General features: G+C 42.5%; 1 protein-coding gene across 12 annotated transcripts in view; it reads right to left on the bottom strand.

Annotated features, from left to right (window-relative positions):
• The window catches only part of Shroom3 (shroom family member 3), a 338,993-nt gene that overhangs the window by 76,623 nt on the left and 236,730 nt on the right, over positions 1–25,640 (bottom strand). For 8 of the 12 annotated variants that reach the window (XM_021261005.2, XM_021261007.2, XM_021261014.2 and 5 more), the window contains one exon: positions 4,037–4,159. The exons of 1 other annotated variant lie outside the window; for it this stretch is intronic. In XM_021261005.2, the coding sequence (XP_021116664.2) occupies positions 4,037–4,159 (123 nt within the window). Of the gene's footprint in view, positions 1–4,036; positions 4,160–8,032; positions 9,650–19,668; positions 19,852–25,640 lie in introns of those variants that run through there. 3 more of the 12 variants (XM_021261009.2, XM_087215866.1, XM_087215863.1) reach the window with 2 other exon arrangements.

Here is a 25,640-nt window from a genome sequence, read left to right as displayed (position 1 = left end):
AATGAACAGACATTTCTCAGACAAAGAAGTAGAAATAGCAAATCAAAACATGAAAAAATGTTCAACATCATTGGTCATTCGAGAGATGCAAATGAAAACAACGCTGAGAATTCACTTCACTCCAGAAAGAATGGCTGCTATCATGAAATCAACCAATAACAAATGCTGGCAGGGCTGTGGGGAAAGAGGAACCCTGCTCCATTGCTGGTGGGAGTATAGACTGGTGCAAGCACTGTGGAAATCAGTATGGAGATACCTTAAAGAACTTGGACTGGAAGTCCTATTTGACCCCACTATTCCACTGCTGGGGATCTTCCCCAAAGAATTAAAAGAATCATACCACAGTGATATATGTGCACACATGTTTATAGCAGCGCAGTTTGTAATAGCTAAAACTTGGAAACAGCCCAAATGCCCATCAACTGGAGACTGGATAAAGAAAATGTGGTTTTTTTATAAAATGGAGTACTACTCAGCCATAAAAAATGAGAAATTAGAGACATTTATAGCTAAGTGGATGCACATTGAGGCAATACTCTTAAGTGAAATAAATAGGACACACATGTGTAAATACCGAATAGTTTCTCTGGTGTCAGAAACTGCAAGTGTAAATAAGGACTAAATGTATAATAGGTAATGTGAAACAGGAAGAAAAGGGGCAAAGGGGAAGGAAGTGGGAGGGCTAGGTGAAAGGATAGAAGGGAATGGGATTAATATGAGAAAATGGAAAAATAGGACCAAAATCTTTGTAAACAGGGAGGAATGGAGGGGTTGAAGGGAGGGCTGGGCAAGAGTGAAAAATAAGAACCAAGAGAGACTATGTAAAGGTGCAAATTTCCAATGATGAATGTCATTATATTGTATACCTAAAATGTACCAATGATTAGCATGAATAATCGATAATGTAAAATAGGAAGAAAAGGTCCAGAGGGGTAGGGGTAGTGGGAGGGACAGGGGAATGGAAAGAAGGGAAAGGAAAAAATGATGAGAAATGGAAAAAATGGAAATAAATTCTTTGTAAATATGGAAGGGTGGAGGGCATGAAGGGAGGGCTAGGAATGGGGAAAAGATAAGAACCAAGATGCATTATGTAAAGGTACAATTCCCAATGAGAAATGTAATTGTGTTGTGTACCTACAATGTACCAATAAAAGAATTTAATACAAAAAAAACCCCACAACTATTTGAATTGTTTCAGGCTCAAACTCATATCTGTGGTATTCATGCTTTTCACCTGCAGGCAATTATTATTCTTCCTGCCTTCCTAGTCCCAGTAATGGCTGTAAAAACACATATCACAAGCCCCCTACAGTAGAAACTTGGCTCTCCTCTCATTTTCCCCTCCTCCTTCTCACCTATTGATGCTGCCTTCTAAATCCATCTCAAATCCGAGTCATCTCTGGTCCCATCACCACTGGCTTAGCTCATTCTTGATCATTTTCCTCTCAGGTAAGAGAAATGACTTCCCACCTACAACTTTCTGAACAAGCACTCTGGCACTGATGCTAGATTAACCTACAAGGCCAGTGGACTCCTTTTGAGGAGAAGGCTCAGATTCTCTGAAAGTTGAAGACCCTAGGAAGCCATTGTTCTGGCTCATCTTTATGTCTCCCCAAAGCCTCATGGGCCCATAGGTGGGGCTTTGGGGAAGGGACTGGATTGTGGCATCATCAGTGGATTCACCCACCTGATGAGTTTATAGCTGACTTCCTTCAGGTGGGGTTGGGTTGGAAGAGGAGGATCACAGGGCCTTGGCCTGGAAGGGTTTATCTCTTCCTGCTCCTCCTTTCACTGTCTCTCTGCTTCCTGGTCACCCTGCCTTGCAGCCACCTGACTATGGACTAAAACCTATACAAACTGTGAGCCAAAATAAACTTCTCCTTCTTTAACTTCTAGGTATTAGGCAATTTGTCCCAGCCATGAGGAAAGTGACTAAAATAGCCATAGGGAGGGCTGGGGATTTAGTTCAGTGGTTCCACCATGAGCCTCCCAAGCGCAAGGTCCAGAGTTCGATCACTAGTACCAAAAAAAAAAAGCCACAGGGAATCGTGACAACTTCAGAGTTTCTGCTTCTTCAGGCTGTCCCTCGGAGCAGCCAGCGAGCCAGCTCTCACGTTACCCTCTTCCTGGCCTGACCCTGAGGCACCAGGCAGCTGGCTTCTCCAGACCTGCGACATGTTCAAACTGCTCTTGGAGCTTTTTCTTCAAATGAAAACAGATTATACAGTATTATTATTTTATTATAATAAAGCATCTTAACATAAATGCCAGGTTTTGTTTTATATAATATTTATTGTTATTAAAATATTTTCTTATTAAAATGTAAATTTTATTACTGCTATTTTAGTATATAAAATAGAACAAATATTTAAATGTATATTTGCATATTTTAAATACCGATAATCCAAAAATGCAAATTTGGATTGACATAAATCCAAATTTATGTTTACTTGTTGATAATATAAGGCAACATGTCTATTTGAAAGAATTCCCCAAACTGAAATCAGAAAAATTGCTAACAACGATAACCAACATTTGTGGAATACTCGAGACATGCCAGGCACCTCCCTAAACACTTTCCTATATTCACTTTTTTAATCCTTTCAGCCACCCGGAGAGGTGGGTCAAAGCGCATCCGTGGTGTACATGCAGTTATGGATGAGCAGCAGACCTCAGGGTTGGGTTCTAGGCAGTCTGACTGCACAGTGCCTCCCTCCCTGTATTCTTTCCATGCTGGCATGCCGACCTCTGTGACAGTGATGTAAAAGATGTCAATAATGGCCACCACATGCTACAGTGTGGGTGTCGAGTGTCTCTCCAAGGCCCACAAGTAGAAAGCTTGGTGCCCGGATGCCGCTGTTGGGAGGGGCTGAGCAGAGTTTCCTTTTGTCAGCTGGCTGTGCCAGTGGGGAAGAGAATGTGGGGCCCTGGCGTCTTCCTCCTCCTCGTCTGTTTCCTGGCCATGAGGTGAGGACTTGGCTCCACACCAAATGCTCCCCACTATTGCCATCCAGCAACCTCCCAGAGGCCTAACAAGGACAGATCCGCTTGATCTTGGAGTGGAACCTCCAAACCCATGAGCCAAGGGAAGCTTTTTTTTAAAGTGTAAATTAATTATCTCAAATATTTTATGAGTGATGAAAAGCTAGCACACCAGAGCAGCATGAAACCACCACCTGACATTTCTTTCTCATCCCCATGAGTAGGCTCTGTGCTAAGCCTCTGAACAGCTTATCTCACTGAAGTCCCACAGCTGTCCTAGGAAGTAGGTTTGGGGTGGACACCAAAGCCATAAAGTGAGGGGGCTGTGAGCCTGGTCAGACTCCCAGAATCTGAACCCACCACTTTCTGGCTGAACGTTCTGAGTGTGCCTTATGGCACCAGGGTAATGAAACAGCCCATGTGAGGGCCCAGCACCTCAAACATAGAGGCACTCAGCTTCCCCCGGTCTCGCAACCTGGTGCACAGGGGAGTCACCACAAATCAGCTGGGCCAACACTGTCACCTCAGGAGGTTCCTCAGAGACAATGAAAGAAGTTTTGGATGAAGATTAGTTGAAAGGTAATAAATTAATCTTGCTGTACAATTTCCCTGACCATTCCATATCCAAAGTATAAAACCTTGCCCAAGCATGGTGGTACACACCTGTAACCCCAGCACTCGGGAGGCTGAGGCAGGAGGATCACCACAAGTTCAACAGGCCAGCCTGGACTACATAATGAGACCCTCACTCAAAAACCAAAAAAATAAAAATAAAACTTTGGAATACTGCTTCAAATGTGTTATAGATTTAAAAATAATTATGAATGTATTTTTCAAACAATGTTTGAATCAAATGATTTGAGGGACTCTCAGGTCACCTCCCAGGAACTTTAGAGTTCTTCAGAATGTAAAACGGAATCCGCTGTTAAGATCATCTCCCTTTTCAAATCTAAGTCTGACCTCCTCCTTCTGCCAGCCTATGCTGTGCCTCTGGTTCTCTCTCGAAGCACTCAACTCTTCCCAGACAGGTCAGGTGGCCCTCTGCGCCTCTTACCTGTGCTTCAGTCGAAGTTTCACCCCTCCTGACCACGATGCTTTCCTGTGCTGAGGGCCCCCGGTGAGGCGCTCTGGGCTGGAGTCACCAGGACCCGCATGGCCCGGGTTCGCACACACGTTTCTGTCAAAAGTAGGACAAGAAGCTGAGCACGACAGTCCTGTTCCTGGGCAAGAGCACAACTCAATTTAACATGAAAAACACGTGAAAATGGACACAAGAAAGCACAGCTAAGTTCAGGGTCACATAAGGAAAGCCCACAAATGAGGGTCTTCTGCCTTTCCTGCCTATGTTACTGTGTGAAGCAATAAAGTCTATTCCCCAGAGAAATCGATTTTCTAAGCTAGGAGGAAGAAAGATACATGAACTAGTATGAAGGTAAACTCTCCTCTAATTCAGTGTTGAAATTAAGTGAAAAATTGGGCTCCCTGAAACCCAGTCATGCTGTGTTGTTTCTCAACCTCCCCTTGAGGGGAGCAGTTCCCAGTGCCATAGACCCCACTCTGGTCCGTGGGTAGCAGCTCAGAAATTCAGGCCAACCCTTGAGTTTGAGCTATTTCAGATTGTTTAGATTCCACTGAGCTGGGAAGCAAGCCTTTCGTGTGTCCATTTCAATCCACCTCCCACCCCTGGTCCCTAAAGCCATTCCCATAACTCTTTCCTCCATACTCCCAGGAAGCCAGAGAAAAATTTTAAGCCCCACATCCCCAGGGCATTTTGCCATGTGAACAGGCATACTTCTCCTCAGGAGAGGCCTAGGAACCAAATTTCCAAACAGTCTTCGTGTCTTGTTATTAGACTGTCCCCTGCCTCAGGCTTTGAAGTGGGTTTTCTCAGTTTGTCGAGTACAGTGTGTGTTTTCAATTTCTGTCTTCAAGGATTTTTCTAAGCCTCTGAGATCCAATTGCTGAAGCCGCCCCTCTGCATATGCCTTGCCTAGGGGGGGAACGGATTACTGAGCAGCTGTTAGGAATAAACCCCGTCCATCTGGCTTCTTATTTCTGAAACCCAGAATGGAAGTCAAAGAGTTCTCTTTTTTAAACCCTAAGTCAAAGAAAAGGATCTCTTTTTATGTTAGGGAGTGGGAGAGATGACCAAGAGGTCAACAGGGAGCTTCTATTTCTAAGCTACATTTTCCTGTTTATTTTAGCCCTATGGTTGGGGCATAGTTTGAGTGTGTCCCCCAAAGATTCGAGTGTTGGGGTGTAGCCTTTGGCATGATGCTAGGACCTTTGACAGGAAAGGCCTTGTGTAAGCCGAGGCCAGTGAGAGCTCTGCCCTTGGAAGTGATTAAAGCAGTCCTCCAGGAAGCGAGATGATAGGACAGCAAGTCTGACCCCGAGTCCCACTCTGGCCGCCTGTTTAGAGCTGTTATCTCTTGCTCTCATACGTACTCCTGCCGTGGTACAATCCTCCAGGCAATCATATGCCTTAGAGGGTCCTCACCAGAGGCCCCTCCGCAGACCTACCTGATCTTGGACTTCTGGTCTCCAGATCTGTGTGCTAAATCAAACTCTTTTCTTTATAAAGTTAGTCCACCTGGGATATTTCATTACAGTAGTGCAAAACTAACTTACACACTTAGTTATGTGGTATCTATGCATGACCACCTCCCTGTGTATATCACTTTTCTCATCAGATTTTGAATCCTTGGCTTTTCACAATTAAATATAATTCTAGACTCGAAGTCTGGTTAAGGTTGTGTCACTATGTCCTTAATGGTACTGGGCAAGAAAATTCTGAGCCTCAGACTATCTGTTGGTAGTAAAGCAAAAAAAAGAGACTGAGTGTATGCTAGTTAGGAGCAGGGCTCTGGAACTGGTTCCGGGTCTGCTCACTGACTAGCTCTCTGATGTTCTCTCATCTATAAAATGGAGTGAAGGAACAACTTCTTTCACTGAGTTGTTGAAAAACAAATACTTCAGGTAAAATATTTAGAACGGAGCCTGACACATATAAGCTCTCAGTACAGTAGACATTATTACTGTACCTATTTTGCAGAATTGCTGTAGAATTTCTTGATAATGTGTATACTTATCTAACCTACTGTTTATGTATGGCATATGCTTAATGACTAATTTTTTCATTACTGATTTACTCTACTATCTGCATTTTAGAGCTCCTTTCAGCTAAAACGTGAGGTAAAATAGTTGCAAATAAAAACACTACTTTTTTCTGCGAAGAATAGAAGAGGCTTAGTCAGGGAGAGTTAACATGTCAAAACCTTTTACAGAATTCACTGAGTAATCCTCAGCTAGGAATTCTCATTGAATCCTCTAAGGCACCAACCCAATGGCCATTTGGCTTAAACTGAGGGGAAAAGTTACATAAGATTCAAAGTTATCTTGCCACCTAATACCTGAATATAAAGATTATAGAAATGGAAAATACACATCTGACACTCCTCTCCCTGCCAGCCATTGGACAGCAGGGGAGGACCTTCTCCTTCCGGTCTCCTCTAGACCCCACTACTGTAAGAAAGCACTCAGGGTCAGGCCAGAGCTTTCATACAGATGCCATCGCTTTTAATCACTTCCTCATGTTTTGCCTAAACCACAGTTATTGGCTCTGTCCTTTCTGCAGTGGCTTGGGCAGAAGCTGAGTTCCTTTCTCTTTTCTTTCCCACTCTTCTTTCCCAGGAGACACTCTAAGACACAGGTCCAGGGGTTCTGGCCATCACAGTGAAGGGCTGGCAGCAAGGGCAAACAAATGGGAAGGAGATGGAAGCCCAAGGAACATGAGATCATCCTGTCTTTTTAAGGATTTTCCCAGGCATTATTCCTCTCCACTGTTGGGAGAGCAGACCTAGCACCCCAGCACTGCCCTCCGAAGTCACCTTGTCCTGCCAGTTCAGAAGACAGCTGTGTGTGACTGTTTGACCACAATCCCCAGGCAAGGTCACAGTAGGCTCCCTGCCAATCCGTACATCTGGTTCAGAGGCCAGTCAGAACCAGAAGCCGGGTGGGCCTCCAGGAGATGCACTTCGTGACCCAGGAATAGAGTTGGAAAGGGTGTGAGAGAATCCCCAGCACCCAGATCATGTCTGTTCTGCCTTAAACTCTTCTGGAATAATCTGTACAATAAACAAAACTTTTTTTTTTTTTTTTTGTACCAGAGATCAAATTCAGGACCTTGCGCTTTCAAGGCAGGTGGCAGAACCACTGAGCTAAATCCCTGGCCCAAAACAAACATTTTTTAAAGATATACTTTAAAAAAAAAATAAAAGTATACTTTTGAGTGAAAAACCTCTGGGGAACCTAGACACAAGATTACCCTGGAATGAGCACAAGCAGGGCCAACAACTTAGAGCTCTGGGATCATTGTCCTGCCCTCTCTCCCCTGCGAATCTGTACACAGTACTCATCAGCACCTCACACTCACCCTGTCTTCAGAATGCACACTTCCCCCTGGTCCACAGGGTCCTTTGGTAAGGGCCTCACAGGAAGCACGAATTCTCACCAGGGAATGCCCTGACCATACCACATGCCTCTGGCAGATCCTTCCAAGTCTTTATTACAACAGGATACATGTGCTTTCCCATAGGTCAGGAGTTACTCCCAAAACTTCTTTATAAAGATGAAAACAAATGAGGTTTTTTTTAAAGACCCATTTTCTAAATGGACAAACTGAGACAGAGATTCTGTATCTTGGCTCAAGCCACACATGGAATCATACTTGCTTGGGACTAAAACCACCGACGACCACTCACACTTCTTCCTTTCAGCTTAGTAGTTCTGAAAATTTTCAGTGTATATGGCACAAACGTTGTAGGCCTTAGATTACCAACCCAGATTTGGCACAGAATTGTGACAATGGGGCCGTCATTTAAACATATTACCAAATGAGCTTTTTTTTTTCACCTCAAAGATATTCAAAGCTACCCTCTAGAAGCCCTGGAATCAAGGAAATAAAAAGTGGCGGAATGAAGCACAGGGCTTGCCAGCCCCACTACCTCCAGGTCCCTGAAATGTCCTCCTCCCTGGCCTATGAACTCACCCTTCAGGTTCCAGCCTGGACATCATTTCCTCAGGCTCGCCTTCCATGTGCACTTGGGGGCGGAGCAAGGGAGTCAGGCCTCAAGGTGCACAGAGCAGCACACTACTATGCAGGCACCTGTCAGAGCCCTCAGTTCACATTCTTCTCACTGCCTCTTTGCTGTTCTCTCTTCACTGTTCGGCAAAGATCAGCAGGAGTCCAGCACGGACAGTTGTGCAGTATCCGAATGATGAAGTACTGTTAATGCTCAACAGATCTGTACCTTTCTTTCCTCAAATCTCTAGTTAACTCATTAGTTAACTTACTGGCAAAACTACTGAGATATTCAGGCTGCTGGATGTTGCTGTTGTTTGCTATTCTCGTCTCAATATCACAGTATCACAACTACAACATGAACTGGAATCTAAGCTGACCTGAGAAAGCTTTAGCAGAGCTAAAAAAAAAAAAAAAAAAAAAAAAAACTACTGTGATCCACAACCACAATGACCTGCTGGGTCACCTTTCTTTCAGGTAATTCAGAAACAAGAATGCCAGGTCAGCCACTTCCATACTTCCACTTCTATGATGAGTACATTCTAACCCCGGGATATTCATAGCTTCCAAATACCACACTAGTTGCTTTAGTAAGTGGTATTTTAATAAAGGCCATTAATTGCTTTCTGAACTGAGTTTTAGCCAGTACAAGAAGAAAAAGTTCCAGATCATTCTGTTCTTGTGGCTCATTTAAACACTAAAAATTAGACAAGGATGGGGGAAGCAGACCGAAAGACATAAGGACCTCAGCCTACTAATGTGGCTCCCCAGGTCTCTTTAGTTGTGGGTTGCTACTGAGCTTGAATTTTCCTGTTTTGTCCTTTGAGGTAGGGTGAGGCAGGTGGAGGATTGTGTCTGCTTGGCATGGATTGTTTCCACCAAAGGAAGTGCTTGGTTGTGTCTGTTAGCACCAGCTATGTCTCATGCAGGAGGGTACAGCTCCCTTGCTGGCTTCTCTTCCAGTACTATCTTCCTACAAACCAGTGTCCACCCAGCAGCCAGCACAACCTTTTTAAAAAACATAAACACATAGTACCATTCTCTAATTAAATCCTGTAGTTTCTCTCTGCCTTTTAGATAAAATCCAAGTTCCCTAACTTGGTCTGGAGATCTCAAGTGGGCTGGGTCCCATCCATCTTCTTCCTCTCCTCACCCTATAACCTCATGGGCATCCCTAGAAGTGCCCCAAACTCACCTAGCTCTGCCTTCATGTATGCTCTTCCCTCCAGCTAGAATATTCTTCCCAATTCACTGCTTGGCAGGCTACAACTTAGTCCTGTGTCAAATACCACCTCCTTGAAGACTGCCCTGCCTTATCGGAAGCAAATATTCTGTCCTTTCCTTATCGCACAGGGTGCTGGACCTGTATACTGCTTCATCAGGAAGACATCAAGTGTAGCCAGGTCAGGGTCCATATCTGGCTCAAATTCTTCAGCTTTGGGGGGCTGGGGATTTAGCTCAGAGGTTCCGGTGCCTGCCTCGCAAGCGCAAGGTCCCAAGTTTGATCCCTAGTACCAAAAAAAAAAACAACAAAATTTAAAAAAAAAAAAAGAGAGAGAGAGAAATAGGGCAAAAAATTCCTTTCACAATAGCATCCAAAAAACTGAAATACCTAGGAATCATCCTAACAAAAGAAATCAAAGACCTCTTCTCTGAAAACTATGGCACTCTGAAAAGAGAGATTGAAGATGATATCAGAAAATGGACAGACATCCCCTGCTCCTGGGTAGGAAGGATTAATATAGTGAAAATGGCCATACTTCCAAAACTGCTATATAGATTTAATGCAACTCCAATTGAGATCCCAGCAGCATACTTCATGGACCTTGTGAAAACAATCCAAAAATTCATTTGGAATAAGAAGAGACCCAGAATAGCAAAAGCAACTCTAGGTAACAGAGACATGGCAGGGGGTATCACAATCCCCAACCTGCAACTATACTACAAAGCTACTGTGATAAAAACAGCATGGTACTGGCAAAGAAACAGACTTGAGGACCAGTGGAACAGATTAGAAGATGCAGAAACAATACCAGACACACTCAGCCATCTCATCTTTGACAAAGGAGCCAAACACCCTCACTGGAGGAAAGACAGCCTCTTTCATAAATGGTGCTGGAATAATTGGGCTTCAACTTGCCAAAGATTAAAACTAGACCTGTATCTCTCACCATGCACTAAACTAAAATCAAAATGGATTAAAGATCTAAATATTAAAATAGAAACTCTGAACCAGTTGGAACAGAGGTTAGGTAGAACCCTTGAAGACATTGGTGTACGAAAACGATTTTATGAACAAAATCTCTGTTGCCCATGAACTAGCACAAACAATCAACAAGTGGGATCTCTTCTTATTAAAAGGCTTCTGCACAGCAAGAGAAACTACCAGCAGTGTGAAGAGACAACCCACAATGTGGGAAAAAATCTTCACCTGCTCTTCCTCAGACAAAGGTCTACTATCTTGAATCTAAAAAGAACTTAAAAAGATCAGACCTCCCAAATTTAAAGACCCAATCCAAAAATTGGCCTCAGAAATGAACAGACATTTCTCAGACAAAGAAGTAGAAATAGCAAATCAATACATGAAAAAATGTTCAACATCACTGGTCATTCAAGAGATGCAAATGAAAACAACGCTGAGATTCCACTTCACTCCGGAAAGAATGGCTGCTATCAGGAAATCAACCAATAACAAATGCTGGCAGGGCTGTGGGGAAAGAGGAACCCTGCTCCATTGCTGGTGGGAGTATAGACTGGTGCAAGCACTGTGGAAATCAGTATGGAGATACCTTAAAGAACTTGGACTGGAAGTCCTATTTGACCCCGCTATTCCACTGCTGGGGATCTTCCCCAAAGAATTAAAAGAATCACACCACAGTGATATATGTGCGCCCATGTTCATAGCAGCACAGTCTGTAATAGCTAAAACTTGGAAACAGCCCAAATGCCCATCAACTGGAGACTGGATAAAGAAAATGTGGGTTTTTTTTTATAAAATGGAGTACTACTCAGCCATAAAAAATGAGAAATTAGAGACATTTATAGCTAAGTGGATGCACATTGAGGCGATACTCTTAAGTGAAATAAATAGGACACACATGTATAAATACCAAATAGTTTGTCTGGTGTGAGAAACTGAAAGTGTAAATAAGGACTAAAACGTATAATAAGTAATGTGAAATAGGAAGAAAAGGGGCAAAGGGAAAGGAAGTGGGAGGGGCAGGGGAAAGGAAAGAAGGGAATGGAATTAATATGAGAAAATGGAAAAATAGGACCAAAATCTTTGTAAATAGGGAGGAATGGAGGGGTTGAAGGGAGGGCTGGGCAAGGGTGAAAAATAAGAACCAAGAGAGATTATGTAAAGGTGCAAATTTCCAATGATGAATGTCATTATATTTTATGCCTAAAATGTATCAATGATTAGAATGAATAATCGAAAATGCAAAATAAGAAGAAAAGGTCCAAAGGGTAGTGGTAGCGGGAGGGGCAGGGGAAAGGAAAGAAGGGAAAGGAAAAATGCTGAGAAATGGAAAACATGGAAATAAAGTCTTGTATATAGGGAAGGGTGGAGCGGGTGAAGGGAGGGCTAGGAATGGGGAAAAAAAAAAGAACCAAGATGCATCATGTAAAGGTACAAGTTCCCAAAGAGAAATGTAAATGTGTTGTATACTTAAAATGTACCAATAAAAGAATTTAAGAAAAAAAAAAAATTCTTCAGCTTTGTTTTCACCCAGGCTCGGCATGGTGAGTGGCTTGTGGTAGACACACAGTTCACATTTATTATATGAATTGCAGGAGATCATAAAGGAAGTATTTGTGCACTGCTTTCAAAACCTAGCTCTGTGCCCTTAAACTCTTAAAGGTATTAAATGGTTCACAGTACATTTTGAGGAAGGTGAGGTCTTCTCTTCTACAAGTCACTTCCTAGAGGAAGCTGTGAATCAATTTCTTTGCGAGAATAAAATTTGGCCCTAACTTTTGGTCCATCTCATTGGCACGGGCTTTCTTGGGTCACAAGAACTAGCATTTGGGGACAAGCAGCTGGCACAGCTCAGCCTGGTTTTTGTGTCTTATGTTTGGAAGCAATCAGAATGCCTTTTGTGATTAAGTGGGCAGCAAACATTTACACAGGGTTCAGTTTGTCTTCAGAACCCCCTGGAGAAATTCCTTTGGATTTCTGCAGGGAGTATGTACATATTTTCATGACAAATGCCCAATTAAAAGCCACATCCTTGGTTTTCCAAGTGTCTTTTTTTCTTTTTATCTTGCTCCATCCCCTTCACACACAGAGCTTGACTTACTACTGTCCTCTATTCGGTCATGGTCATCCGCCTTCCCTTGGGTTACCAGGGCTCTTCTGTCATTGCTGTAGATTCTCCAGCACTTTCTCCCACAGTCTCCAGGAGGCAGAAAAGATCTGGATTTTAGGCTTAAGAACTGAAGCCCTTGGGTAGAGAGCTCAGTCTTTAGCCAAACATAGATGCTCTTCATTTCCTGAAGATAATTTGTCAAAGGTTTCAGAGATATTCTCCATGAAATGCTCTTTCTCTAGAAGCCCTCTTGTTCTTGTTACTGACCTTTTGTTCTCTATATATTTGAACCTCAACATTCAGGGTCATTGTCCCTTTATTACTCTCCTTTTTATCCTAATCGTTCCTTCCAATATAGGAAGCTCACTCTGTATCCCCTCGGGCCTGTATCCTATCTGGTTCTTTTACTCATAGGCATGGTGCTTGCTGGTACTGAAAGACCAGCCCCCGCTCACCCACCCTGGTCCCACAGCTTGTATTCTTTCAGGAGGGGCACTCATAGCCCTTTAGCCACAAATAGATGTGGGACATCTCAGGCTTGTGTCCATTTGGTCCTGCTCTGGCCGCTTTTACTCAGTTGATTGGACCTGAAACTTCTCAAATAAATATAATTTATGCTATTGGCACTCAGCATATTTCTGATTCTTTCTGAAACCATAAATCTAGCTATCTCTAGATCTTAGCCAATAACCTCCAAGTAAACCTTCCACAAAGACAGGAAAAGTGTGGACAGGAAAAAAAGCCAAATGATTAAGGCAAATCTTTTAACCTGCTTAACAAATATTAATCTGCTTCAGGTTTATGTTGACTTCAATCTCTCCACCCACTGTACCTTTTTCCAGTGCTAGCCCAGAACATAAGAAAATCAGTGACTCCCCAATCAAGAGTTTATAGTCAAACTGATGATGCCATCACTACGCTTTGTAGCCCCCAGCTGTAACACTCAGAGCCTAGAGGCAAAAACAACTCCGATTTGTGGCAGGCTCTAAGATGTCTGTGGATGATGTAGATTCTGGAGACAGCTGCTAGGGTTCCCATTCTGTCTCTGTCACCTAGTAAGTGTTGGACCTCAGGCCAGTCACTTAACCTTGTGCCCCATCTTCCTTCCCTCTAAGGATAAGTACACCTGTATCCAAGTGTAGTTACAAATGAACTGTTATGTACAAAGCACTTGCAACACTGCCACTATAACAAACAGCTAAGATAATCAACTTATAAAGGGAAAGGTTTGTTTTGGTTCATGATTTTAGACATTTCAGCTCAGGGTTAGATAGCTCTGTTGCTCTGGGTGTATGGCATGGCAGGAGCACCAAGCAGGGCAAAACCACTCACTTCATAGCCATGAAACAAAAGAGAACAAGGGGGCCGGGGATATAGTTCAGCAGTGCCCTGCCTGCCTGGGAAGCACAAGGTCTTGAGCTGGATCCCTGGTACTAGGGGAAGAGAGAGAAAGAGAGAGAGTGAGAGAGAGCAACAAGAAGGGGATGGGCTCCCACTATCTCCTTCGAGGGCCCACCCTGAGTGAACTGAAGACCTCCCACCAAGCACCGCTTCTTCAACGTCTACCAGTTTCCAATAGTGCCAAGCTGTGGACCAATCCTCTAACATATGGGCAAATTCTGATCCAAACGACAATAGCACATGGTATATTCCAGACACTACGCTTTGGAAACAGTAACTAGTTTATCATTTGACCTATTAACAATCCTTCTTTTACAGATTATTTAAAAACACAGTAAAGTTAAATAAAACAAGCAGAAAGACACATGGCTAAAGGCCAAGTCCTCTCCACTATGCCCTCATTAGTATAACTGACCTTTGAATATATTTTTCCTGGTAATCACCCCATGACAAACCATGCACACTTCTTATTTGTTCACATTACCCTTCGCTGTTTATATGAGGTAAAAGGATGGGTCTAAAACCAACACCAGCAAATATACCAAAAATACTCTGCAAGGTAGTAGTATTACAGGTGATATTTTCTTTTTTTTCTTTTTGCTACTTATTTACAATTGACATCAAGTAATTATCAGAAAATTCACTTTTTAAAAACTAACATGAGCCAAAGCATCACATTTCTCTTTAATTTTAAAGGAAAATCTTCTACAGGAAGTAGAGAACAAGCCCGAGCAGAAGAAAGACTTCATCCTAGAAGAGGGCTTTACTTTGAGAGCTTCAATACCACAGAAAATACTTGTTGGAAGAAGAAGTAGGGTTTCTGGAAGACCAGTGTCAGCAAAGGGACAGGAATGACTCCTGAGAAAATTCAGCGTAGACCTTTCTTCTTTCTGCCCTTGCTCTGTTCACCGATGTAACAAGTGATAGTTCCAAAGAACCATGCAAATCTCTGCAGCAAAGAACCATATTCCATACTTTCATATCAGACAGTGTAGCTTGTAAAGCAGTTTCCCAAGTATTATTCCATTTGGCCCTCAATAATGCACATAAAGCAGCCATTATTTATCTTCACTTAACAGAAGCAGAGACAGCCTCATAGATGGAGAGCTAGTTGGTCAGGAGTTGTAAACCATAGAACTGGCACAACAGGTTTCTAACTCCAATTTTTGTGCTTTATCTTATTTAACACTACCTTTGGATTCTACAGTCCCCAAAAGCCTTTGACAAAGGTGGGGAATATTGAATACCAAAAGCTTCTTTAAAGGGAAAACTTCAGAAGAAGGTAGAAAGTCACTGAAAGTTATATGGAACCTCTCTTTCCCAAGCACAACTCCTCTTAGATCTGGAGAAATGAGGCAGAATTTGAAGGGCTCTCTCGCCCCCTAACCTTGACACCAGACTGCATGCTTGCCCTTAGAGAACTTCCTAACACCGGTCATACCACTGAAATGATGCACCATGTGTTGAGACAGATGTTTCATGCTGAGGCCCAAAGCCTGGCCACTCATATGGCCGACCCATTCCACCAACAGTCACTAAGGGCCAACTATGGGACACATATTAAAGTAGCCAACAGACTGGCACTGGTGGCAAAACAGACATGAGCCCTCCTCCTGTGGAACTGTAAATTAAAGGAATGACAGGCAAAATAACTGTACAAATACATTACAAACTGTGATGAGTGCTGGGAAAAGAGAGCACATGAGACACTCGGCATGCTTCCCTCCCTCTTCATTACTCGGTCTTGCTTTACCCATTGACATGCCTTGGGAGAGGCAGCTATCAAAGCAGCAGACTCAAAAGCTGCAACTACGTTACAGAATGCTTTGATCAAGGCTGAGTGCTCAACTATTACCTATTCAACTTCTGACAGTCTTCACTACCAATCTCCTAGGTAGGTGCCTTTATACTATTATATCTATACTTTACAGAGAGGGAAACAGAGAAACAGAAGCCATCCAAGCTCTTGCAGAAAATAATCTGAATCTGGATCTGGCTGATAGTAATATCTAGGTTCTTAAACACTGTGCATCTTAATCTTATTTGGATTCTCTTCTTCCTTGGCCGAGGATGTTCCTCTTCCCAGAGATGATGCTCAATAAATATTTATCTAATAAAAATATGTTCTGAGTGAACCTTGGAACAGCTTCCTAGTGGGCTCCCTACCTCTTCTGAATGGGGATCACCATCTACTCAGACTCAAGTCTAGCCTGGACCACATCAATGCGATGGGGAGGGATTCAGAGAATAGAACCCAACCAATGCCCAGACCATAATGGGCTGACATCTGCACTGAGGGACGCCATGGAAAGTACAATAGTGGCCAAATAAACATGTCCCAGCCCAAATTCTTTTCCTATACTACGTTGCATGGTGCAGTGACATTTCTGGTGAGAACAAGAAAGGAAACAGCATGATGAAAGTAAAACAGAAAAAAATATTTGATAATTCTTCCTCCCTTATTTCTGCAAAACATAGGGAAAAAGGAGTTTGGATAGTTTTTAAATGGCCACATACACATGCACTATTATAGAGAGAAACAGTGTTAGACCAACAGCCAGGAGACTTGCACCAGGCCCTCTCTATCACTATGGGCAACTCAAGTGAATATTCTGGGCTATTTTCTCTTTGTGTACAATGAGGATTTGGTAGGGATGAGTTTGAGGGTCCTTTTTACCTTTAATAGTCCATGAATGAAAGTGGAAAAGGGCCAGAAATGACAAATTCTTACTGAAAAAACAATCTCTGAGGACCTCCATCAACATGTGATGGGCACTGTTTACGTGCAGTCTCCAGGCTGGAAGCTCTGTGGGACAAAGGGCAGATTCTGACTTCTGGTCTCCTTAAGGAGAAACACATAGGATTTGCAGCCAGATGACCTGGGTTCTGATCTGGCTTTGCTAGTTTCTGAGCCTTGGGCCTCACCTGTGAAGAGGGAACAACTGTCCAACTTGTTGCATGAGAGCCATTGTAAGGTGGCAGCTATTGACATTGAATTAATGTCATTTATGAAGGAAAGATGAATGTGGAAAGTCACCATAGGAGTATGAATTGGTGGTATAATGATGGATTCTTTAATTCCATTAAAAGGACAACTACCCATGCCCAAAGCATTTGGGAGGAAATATAAAAAACTATAAAATTGAGGCATTTCTGCAGAAAAGGATGGGAAAAACAGGGCATCATCTGGGCCCCTTAGGATCAGATAAGCAGAGAGAACAGTGACTGAAGAGAAACAGATGGCTCCCCAAGGTCAAAGACATCAGAATTAAATTTGAGAGGGATGTGGTGGTACACACCCATAATCTCAGTACTCAGGAGGCTGAAGCAGGAAGATGACTGCAAATTTAAATCCACAGTGAATTCAAAGTCAGCCTGAATTACATATTAAGACCTTGACTCAAAAAATAAAGAATTAACCTCAAAATCTTAATTTTGAGGCTGTGTTCATCAAAGGGAGTATCAGCACTAGGCAGGGATGGCCCATCAATGGATGTCCTTCCTAGCTGTTTTAAAGAATTAGAGCACAGGTTTTTTCAGCTCTTAAGCCCTGGTGGGAGGGACATGGGCAAGGCAGAGAGACGGAGGCTCCGGGAGGACCCTGGGGCCCCTGTAGGAACCAAGCTTTCTCTCTCCCATCTGCTTGCAAATATACTGCTCCAGCCCTGGACCTGCCTAGAGGAGCGGGGTGGACATTAAAAATGTAAAAGGAGGTTGCCATTCATTGGGAGCAAACAGATCCCTCACTAAATCTGGCATCAATTGAGGAATCTTAGTAAAAATGAACTCACTGCCTTGTTCGGGAGGGAGACCTAATCCTTACTTTGCCCACGAGGATTACTGGCTTGTAGAAAGGAGCTCACACGTGTGTTTTTAAGCCTGTGCCAACTGCAATTCTGTCCACAATATCCAAGATTCTTTCTGCTCTTTAGGGTAGATAATAGACACCCCGTGCTATTTAAATGCCTCTGAATTGCAAACCTACATGTTGTTTCCAACCTCTGCTATAACCCAAAATGGACGCTCTGGCTCCACAACTTTCCTCAGCTGTTGCTTAAATCTATGGAAGCATAATTTACACTGAAGGTGGAGTACTGAAATGAAGCCACTATGTAGAAGTAATTGTCTGCAGTTGCCAGTGGACCCTTCCAAGGTGTTTGTAACTATGGTTCCATGGGCTGAATTTCTATTTATCTGGTTATTTCACCTTTTCCTTTGTTACTATGGCCCAGAGTAATACAGGCTGGGGTTCTTTTCTTTTTCTTAGTCTGTACGTTCCTATGCACCCCAGCACTAGAATTTTTGAGCCCCTTCATACCCCTCATATGGTCTACAAGGCTGAAGATCCTAATTTGAAAATCTAAAATGTTCCAAAATCCACTGACATGATACTCGAAATGTTTTGGATTTTAGAGCACTTTGTCTTTCAGATTAGGGGTGCTCAACTGGTAAAGTCTATGTGAATATTCCCCCAAAACTCCAAAATCTGAACCACCTCTGGTCCCAAGCATTTCAGATAAGGTATATTCAGCTTACATAACACAGAGTAAGATAGATGCAATCTGCCTTTAGTCTAGCATGGCATTCTCAAAAGATCACTTAAAAATATTGCAACTAGCACCTGTGTTGGGTTTTATGGTTTACAAAGTATTTGTACTTAACAAATTTAATGTTCATAACAACCCTACGAAGCATTACCAGAAATGAAGGCACAGGTGATTTCAATAACTTACTCAGCCTCACAAAGAAAGTGAGACAGTGAAGCCCTACTCAGTGACAAGGCTCCCAGGGGACAACGTGACCACCATGGCCCCGTCACCCAAGGCTTTAGAGCTGAAAGATCTCTAGAAGACAGAGTTGCTTACCCCAGGAAGAGTACAATCCTTCCAGCACCTGGTTTCTACTTGAGACTACTTCCCCTTCCCCTCAGCACTGTAGTTACAAGTCTCGTTTCTACTCTAGGGCCAATTGAACTCCAAATGAAAAGGGATTTAAGAAGCTTCTGAATGGTGGCAGGAGACAGTTCCAAAACAAAGTCTTGGCTAGTTTTGTTCTCTCTCATCTGGAATCTCAAGGTCCCACACTCTCCCCTAGTTTTCAATGCCTGCCTCGTCTTCCAGGCTGGACGGAAAACCTGTCTTTGACACCAATCTCTCAAGACTGGAGCCTGGCTTTGCTAATACTGACCAACTCATAATGGATGGCATGGGAGACAAAAGGAAAGGGCAGGCTGGCAGGGAAGGCGCAATCACACTGCCTGGGCAAACAGTCCACCCCCTTTCCTGGGCCCTAGCACAAGGAAGGAGCCACCTTAGGCAGAAGTCTGGCAAGTGAGCTGACAGCCAAGACAGGCCAGCCTAGCCCAGGAAACCCTGTTGGCCATTCATCAGCCCACAGGTCTCCTCTCACTGCAGCCCTCACACATTAAGCCTGGGAAAGGTACTCAACCCAGGACAAAGAGGAGGTACTGGACTGTGACCCCATTTCATGAATCCAGCTGTGGCTCAGCAGGCTCCGCCCCAGTCAGCCCTGGCTCAGTGGGGGAGACTGCCCCTTCTCTGGACACATTCCAGCTGCTAGCAGTGAGGAAGTAACCATGGGAACCGACACAAAGGGCTGAATGTCAGAAAGGTGATGGGTGATGGGGAAGGGGCTGAGAGGGGCTCCAAGTGACCATTCTGCAATTCTAACTTTACCCATCCCAGTCCCGTGAGCCAGAGACCAACGTGGAGCTTGCACTCGGCAAAGCAGCTGGGCACAAGGCCTCAAGGGTGTCAGGACAACTGGGAGAGATCTTTGTAGAATCTTTTCCAGAATCCTTTCTTCTCCTTCAGAGAGCAATGCTGCCTTGAGCTAACAGGGACCATATGCATGGATAGAACTGGCACAGACCTGCGTTTCTGCAAGCATAGGGCTGCAGGTGATGGTTCGGAAAAGATGACTCCCTGCACCACCTGGCTTCAGCCCCGTGTCTTCAGAGCCACCCACTCTGCACACTGTGCTTCTCAGGTAGGTCGGCAAATAGACGTGAATGGTTGAGCAAGTGGTCCTGGGATTCCAATTTCCTGTTCAACCCTGCACCACAAGAAGAAGAGGCTGGGATGTCGCATAATAATCAGGACTTGGGGATATGGATAAGGGAAAAGAGGTATGAGTTCCATATAGTATTTACTTAACTACATCTTCTCCCTTGGCATCTATGCAGTATTTTAATAAATTGGCCAATATGACTTAAGCTTTCATGAATTCAGTTCAGTTTTCTTTTTTTGGTACCAGGGATTGAACTCGGGACCTTGCGCCTGCAAGGCAGGTGCCAGAACCACTCAACTAAATCCCCAGCCCTGACAGTTCAGTTTTCAACCTACCACTTGGGGTTTGTTTAAAGTTTTAATTCAAGGTTTCCCAGAATCCAAGAGTTGAAGAAATGCCAATAGAAAAGGACAATACAAAATTTTCCAGGTCAATGCTTGACTTTTCCTCTTAGTATCATGATACCCTGGAGCACATTTCTAACTTTGCCTTCCTAGGAGAGACTGAGAAGAAATGCATCTATGTCAATCTCCACACAGGTTTCACAATGTCTAGGTCAACTGTGACTGTCCATGCTTTGGGTTCACAAATTAATAGGCTTACTCCTCCTTAACTGGGGCCACTGGGTAAGGCCTGAAGGACAAAGCCAGAGAAGGCCATTTGACATGGGGTCTTTTGAGAGGCTGGGGAAAGAATCTGACACGTTCATGGCCTCCTCCAACAGAAGATAGAAGACCTATTAGCCAGGAAAGAACACATTCAGGGAGTCAACTAGTTCCTTCTCTGCCACCTCTCATTTCCTACAGCCTATAAACCCTACACAAGCTCAACTTGCTGTGTTACTCTCTCCTTGCAACAGTGAAATCTCAAAAGTAATTTTATCTAAAAGGCAAAGGTAATTAGCATCTATTATGAACCTCATTAATCACAAGACAGGATGGCACTGGGCACCCTGCACCTCCATGCCCTCGGCAAACTAATATCTTCTTTGTTTTTGGTTTCCTTACCTTTAAAAGGAAGTAATAGTGCCTACCTCCCAGGAGTATAAGGAAGATTAATCAGTCAACAGAAGAGAGGTTTTCATGGGGCTTGACTCAGGAAGCACTTGATAAATGTTAGCAATTCACACCTACCAGGTGCCCTCCTAGTGATTTTTACATGTATTTTGTCATTTGATCTTCTAAACCTTAATCTTGTAAGTGCTAATGCCTTTCTCAAGGTATTATCACACTATTTTACAGAGGCCTAATGGACTCCCCAAAGCACTCAGCAGAGCTCATTTTCAGTCCTGAACCATTCTCTTCCCACTGTCTGTGACCTTTCTACAACACCCAACTTTTGTTCTATAAGAACTTTTTGTTGTCATTTTTAGTAAGAAATAACAAGAGCAAACCTTAGCAAGAAATTTCAGTGTTTAAAAAAATATGAATTTTTTTTTTAAAGCCAGGATTTTAGGCTTCCACTGTCAGCTGGAGGCTTTGGAAACAAAATGCAGAATATATAGAAAATCAGAACTAGCTGAGGACAGCACTGCTGAGGAAACACTCTAACAGAAATGTCTACACCCTCACTATTGAAGTCAGAGTAGTATCTGCAAACTTCTGGTATAATGTCTTATTTTCATCACTGAATTCCCAGAGGCTAATAACTTCTCAGTAAGTGTCTGATAAGCGTTTACTAAATGAATTAAACCAATCCAACAATGAACATCTCTGAGTTGGCAAAGTATTTAACATCTTTTCCACACACTTTGTTGAACTCAAACAAAACAACTAAAATTTAATAGATTAAATAAACTACTATCATTTTTTATTGAGAATTCAAGTTACACTATTAATCCTTTTAAAAAGTACAATATTGGCCGGGCGTGGTGGCATAAACCTGTAATCCCAGCACTCAGGAGGCTGAGGCAGGAGGATTGTCATGGGTTTGAGGCTAGCCTGGGCTACACAGTGAGTTCAAGCCTAGCCTGAACTGCATAGGAAGACCAGGAAGGAAGGAAGGAAGGAAGGAGGGAAGGAAGGAGGGAAGGAAGGAGGGAGGGAGGGAAGGAAGAAAAGAAAAGAAAAGAAAAGAAAAGAGAGAAAGAACAAGACTAACTTGATAGAGATCAGAATTTATTTTTCCAGTCAAATCTTTGGAAAGAGGATACTATGTAAATATTTCACCCAGATTCCCAAAAGATGATATCAACTTAATCTGGGAATTCATTTTCAAATGCTAACTAAATCAGTCCTCAAAAAGAGTTTGCATAAAGGATGTGTTTTTTCCCTTGGGGTTTATCTTTAAAGACAAAGCCTCACTTTAGTGGCATTTTGATCAGGCAAGATCTACATACATTTAAATTTCCTACAAGCTCAAAAAAAAAAGATATATTAAATGAAGATACTGTAGCACCATGCATGCCTGTTTTTATGCTACATAATCCTTAATAAACTTAAATAAGCAAGATGGTATTCACAAAAAGTATAAATGCTCTAATCACCAACACCAAAATCATATGGTGTACTTACTGAAGTAAATGGGAATAATATATGATGTTTATTGAGTTCTCACCAAGCTACCTTTTAATCATTATCAAACTCAGTCTGTACAACAACTCTAGGGAGGAGATATAGCCTCAATGCCAAGAATTTGAGGCTCACAGGCATTCCATAACTTGCATTCCTAGAGGCAGAGAGACAGGGTACACACCTTTGTTTAACTACCAAGTTCCTTTTTTTTTCTAATTGAGATAATGCTTTTCCAACAATAAAAGGCATAGGTCTTCCAAATTCAGTTCAATGGGGTCTGATAATTGTGCCTCCCTATGTAACTATCACTGAAAACAAATAAAACATTTGTAACCCCAGAAAATCCCTTCTTACCTCTTTCCAGACAAACACCCTATCCAAAGACAAGCACTCAAACCTCTGTGATTATTTTGCCTGTTGTAGCACTTCATAAATGAAATTGCTTGTGCATTCTTATAGTTAATAAAATACTGTTAACATTTTTTGTTGTTTTATTTTGGAGTGTCAAAAGTTCATTCCTGTTGACTGCTGAGTAGTATTCCATTGTATGGATGGACCACAGTGTGTCCATTTTCTGTGGTAATAGATGTTTGGTTATTTCTAGTTGTTGGCAGCAATCATGAAATAGGTTGCTATGAACATTCTGTACAAGTTTTTTGTGGACACTTGTTTTCATCTATCTTCAGTAAATACCTGGGTGTGGAAATGTCAGGTCATAAGCTGGCATATGTTTAACTTTACAACAAACTTACATTCTTAACACCTGTACCCTACTGCCTCAGAATGGCACTAGCTTATTTACATGTTTTATTTTCCTTCTATAGGACAAGTTCCCTGAGAGCAGGAAACCAACTAATCACCCATTCCTGTGGGAAGCTTCCCACAGAGTAAATGTTTGCTGAATAAATGAATGACCAGTGTTCACACTCCTATTCCTTCTCGGGGTGTTGCCTTACCATGAGAAAACTCATTCTGGGCAAGTATGGAGAAACATGGCAAGTTGAAGGGTGAGAAGCCCACCTACTGATCATCATTAAGCAAGGCAAAAAACTGCCTAGCCAGGAGACTCAGACGTCTTGCTTTTCTTTTTCATATAACCTTTTTTAGAAAGTGAGCCCTTCTCTACAGTCTTATAGGAGGAAACGGGTGGCAGCTCCTGTTCAAGTAACAGGGAAGAAGATGTCACTGTAGTTGAGGTCACACCATGAATAGGACTACAGGAGGCAGAGGAACCACAACCCATGAAATTCTGACCTTCTGGAAGTAACCAGAAAAACCAAGGCCCTGCTGGACGCCAAGTGAACCTCCTTTCCTAGGATTTACAAGGAAGGGTTGGTTTCAGTCAGTTTGCTATAAGATCTCTACATGAACAGGGAAAGTGAGAAAAATTTTGAGGAGAAAGTAAAATATTAACTGTTTAAAAAAATGTAATCACAAAGAAATGATAAATGTTTAAATAGTTCTGCTCAAAGTGATTTGAACATTAACACATTGTATACACGCATCAAAACATCACATGGTACCCCAAAATATTGTGGATGTTCATGTGTCAGTTAAAACAATAACTGATTTTTTAAAAAGTAAACTGACTTAATAAACAAGATAGGGGACAAAAATAACACTGAGTTAAAAATGAAGAATGTAAGTCAGGCAGAAACAACAACTTGGGAGGCTAAAATTGGAGGAATGATTGAACTTAAGAGTTTGAGACCAGCCTGGGCAACATAGTAAAACCCTGTCTCAAAAAGAAAAGCCAGGGGTCACCATCCTTAGGTCAGAGGTATAAAACACACACACACACACACACACACACACACACACACACACACACCTCCCACCTTTGAGGTAATGCTTTTAATTTCCATGAATTGATTCCTTTGCTTTAAATCATAGAATTTATTCAATCTATAACTTTTCAGAAAACAATTAAATCAATGTCAATTTTCCATTCATAAAAGAAAAGATTGGGTAAGCCCTAGGACAATCTAAAATCTTTCTTATCAAAAGAATACCTTTGTTTAACATAAATCAAAACAGGGTTTCACCTCCCACAGGGCTCAGGTACTTCTGGCAATCATTATTTCCTTCGGTCCAACATCACCAAGGATATTCAGAATTCCTCAGGGCTGAGGTTCCAAGAGGCAGTCTCTTCCTTTCTTCAGACAGCACCACACATAGGAGACAGATGGCTGTTGCCCCTATTCTTAAAATCTCCAGGGAAGTAAATTTTCTACAACATTCCTTGGTAACCTTCTCCAGGGTTTTATCAAGGGTTTGGTGAGGAAGTTCTGATGTAGAAACCAATAAAAATATGAACTCTGTGAGCAAGCTACGAGCACTGGAAAGAGGTATGTATTTGGCATTTTGCCTGGACCAAGGAGGGCTATATTTACAAAACAGGCTGTACAAACACAAACCATTTGTCAGGGGCAGATGTGGAAAGTTGATTCAAGAAAAAGGGCCATACAATAAACTGTCCCAAACCAGGAACCATGTGAATAAGTTATTGTTATCATAACACTTCTTTAAAGCAAATTTATTTTCTTTTTGATTCCTTTCAGTTTAAACCAGGTTTGTTGACAATGAAAGAAAAAAATGTGTAGCTGCAAAGTTGTCAAATGATTAGGCTTCCACGAAAAGAGGTCTTAGTAAATGGAGCATGTTATTATGTTTACTTCTTTCTCTGATCTGTATATCCTACCATTTCTGCAATGATCACGTAATACTTCCAGAATCAGGAAAAAAAAAGATGCTTTAAAAAATAAAAATAACCCATCAAAATTAATTGAAATCTATAGCAATTTCTGGCGAAATATTGGGGGGTAGCCATATATCTGAACAGAGTGTTTCTAATTAGAAATGGTAATTTAACCTTTAAAAATTAACTAAGAGAAATAGAAAATCCACGCAAGTATCCACATATCACAGAACTGTCTCCGTGGAAATCATATGCAAGTGGGGGCCGTCTACACCCAGGGGAAAAGCATCGCTGCCTGTGAACACTCCTCCACAAAGTGGGGGAGGGGATAATGTCAAGACACCTGAGAAAGGATGTTCAGACCGCACCCCACCCTCAAAGGATGTTCTAGGTATTGAACACCAGCGCCCTCAGCAAGGTGTTGTACCCCTCGGGCAACCCACAGTAAAGCCACAGAGCTACAAATTCATTTCCAGGCTACCTCATCATAGTAGAACACACTAGGAAAAAGAATTGCCTTAAGATCCGGCGGGGGACGCAGTGCGCACCCCTCAAGACGTCTGGCGCCTTTCCCGCAGGACTAATCTAGCAAGGCGAAGAAAAGCAAGACGTTCCACACTCAG

This window comes from Heterocephalus glaber, unplaced genomic scaffold, assembly GCF_053883595.1.
Source record: "Heterocephalus glaber isolate CG9 unplaced genomic scaffold, H.glaber_assembly_v1.0 deba00001454, whole genome shotgun sequence".
Lineage (NCBI taxonomy): Eukaryota > Metazoa > Chordata > Mammalia > Rodentia > Bathyergidae > Heterocephalus > Heterocephalus glaber.
This window is presented reverse-complemented; position numbering and strand designations above follow the sequence as displayed.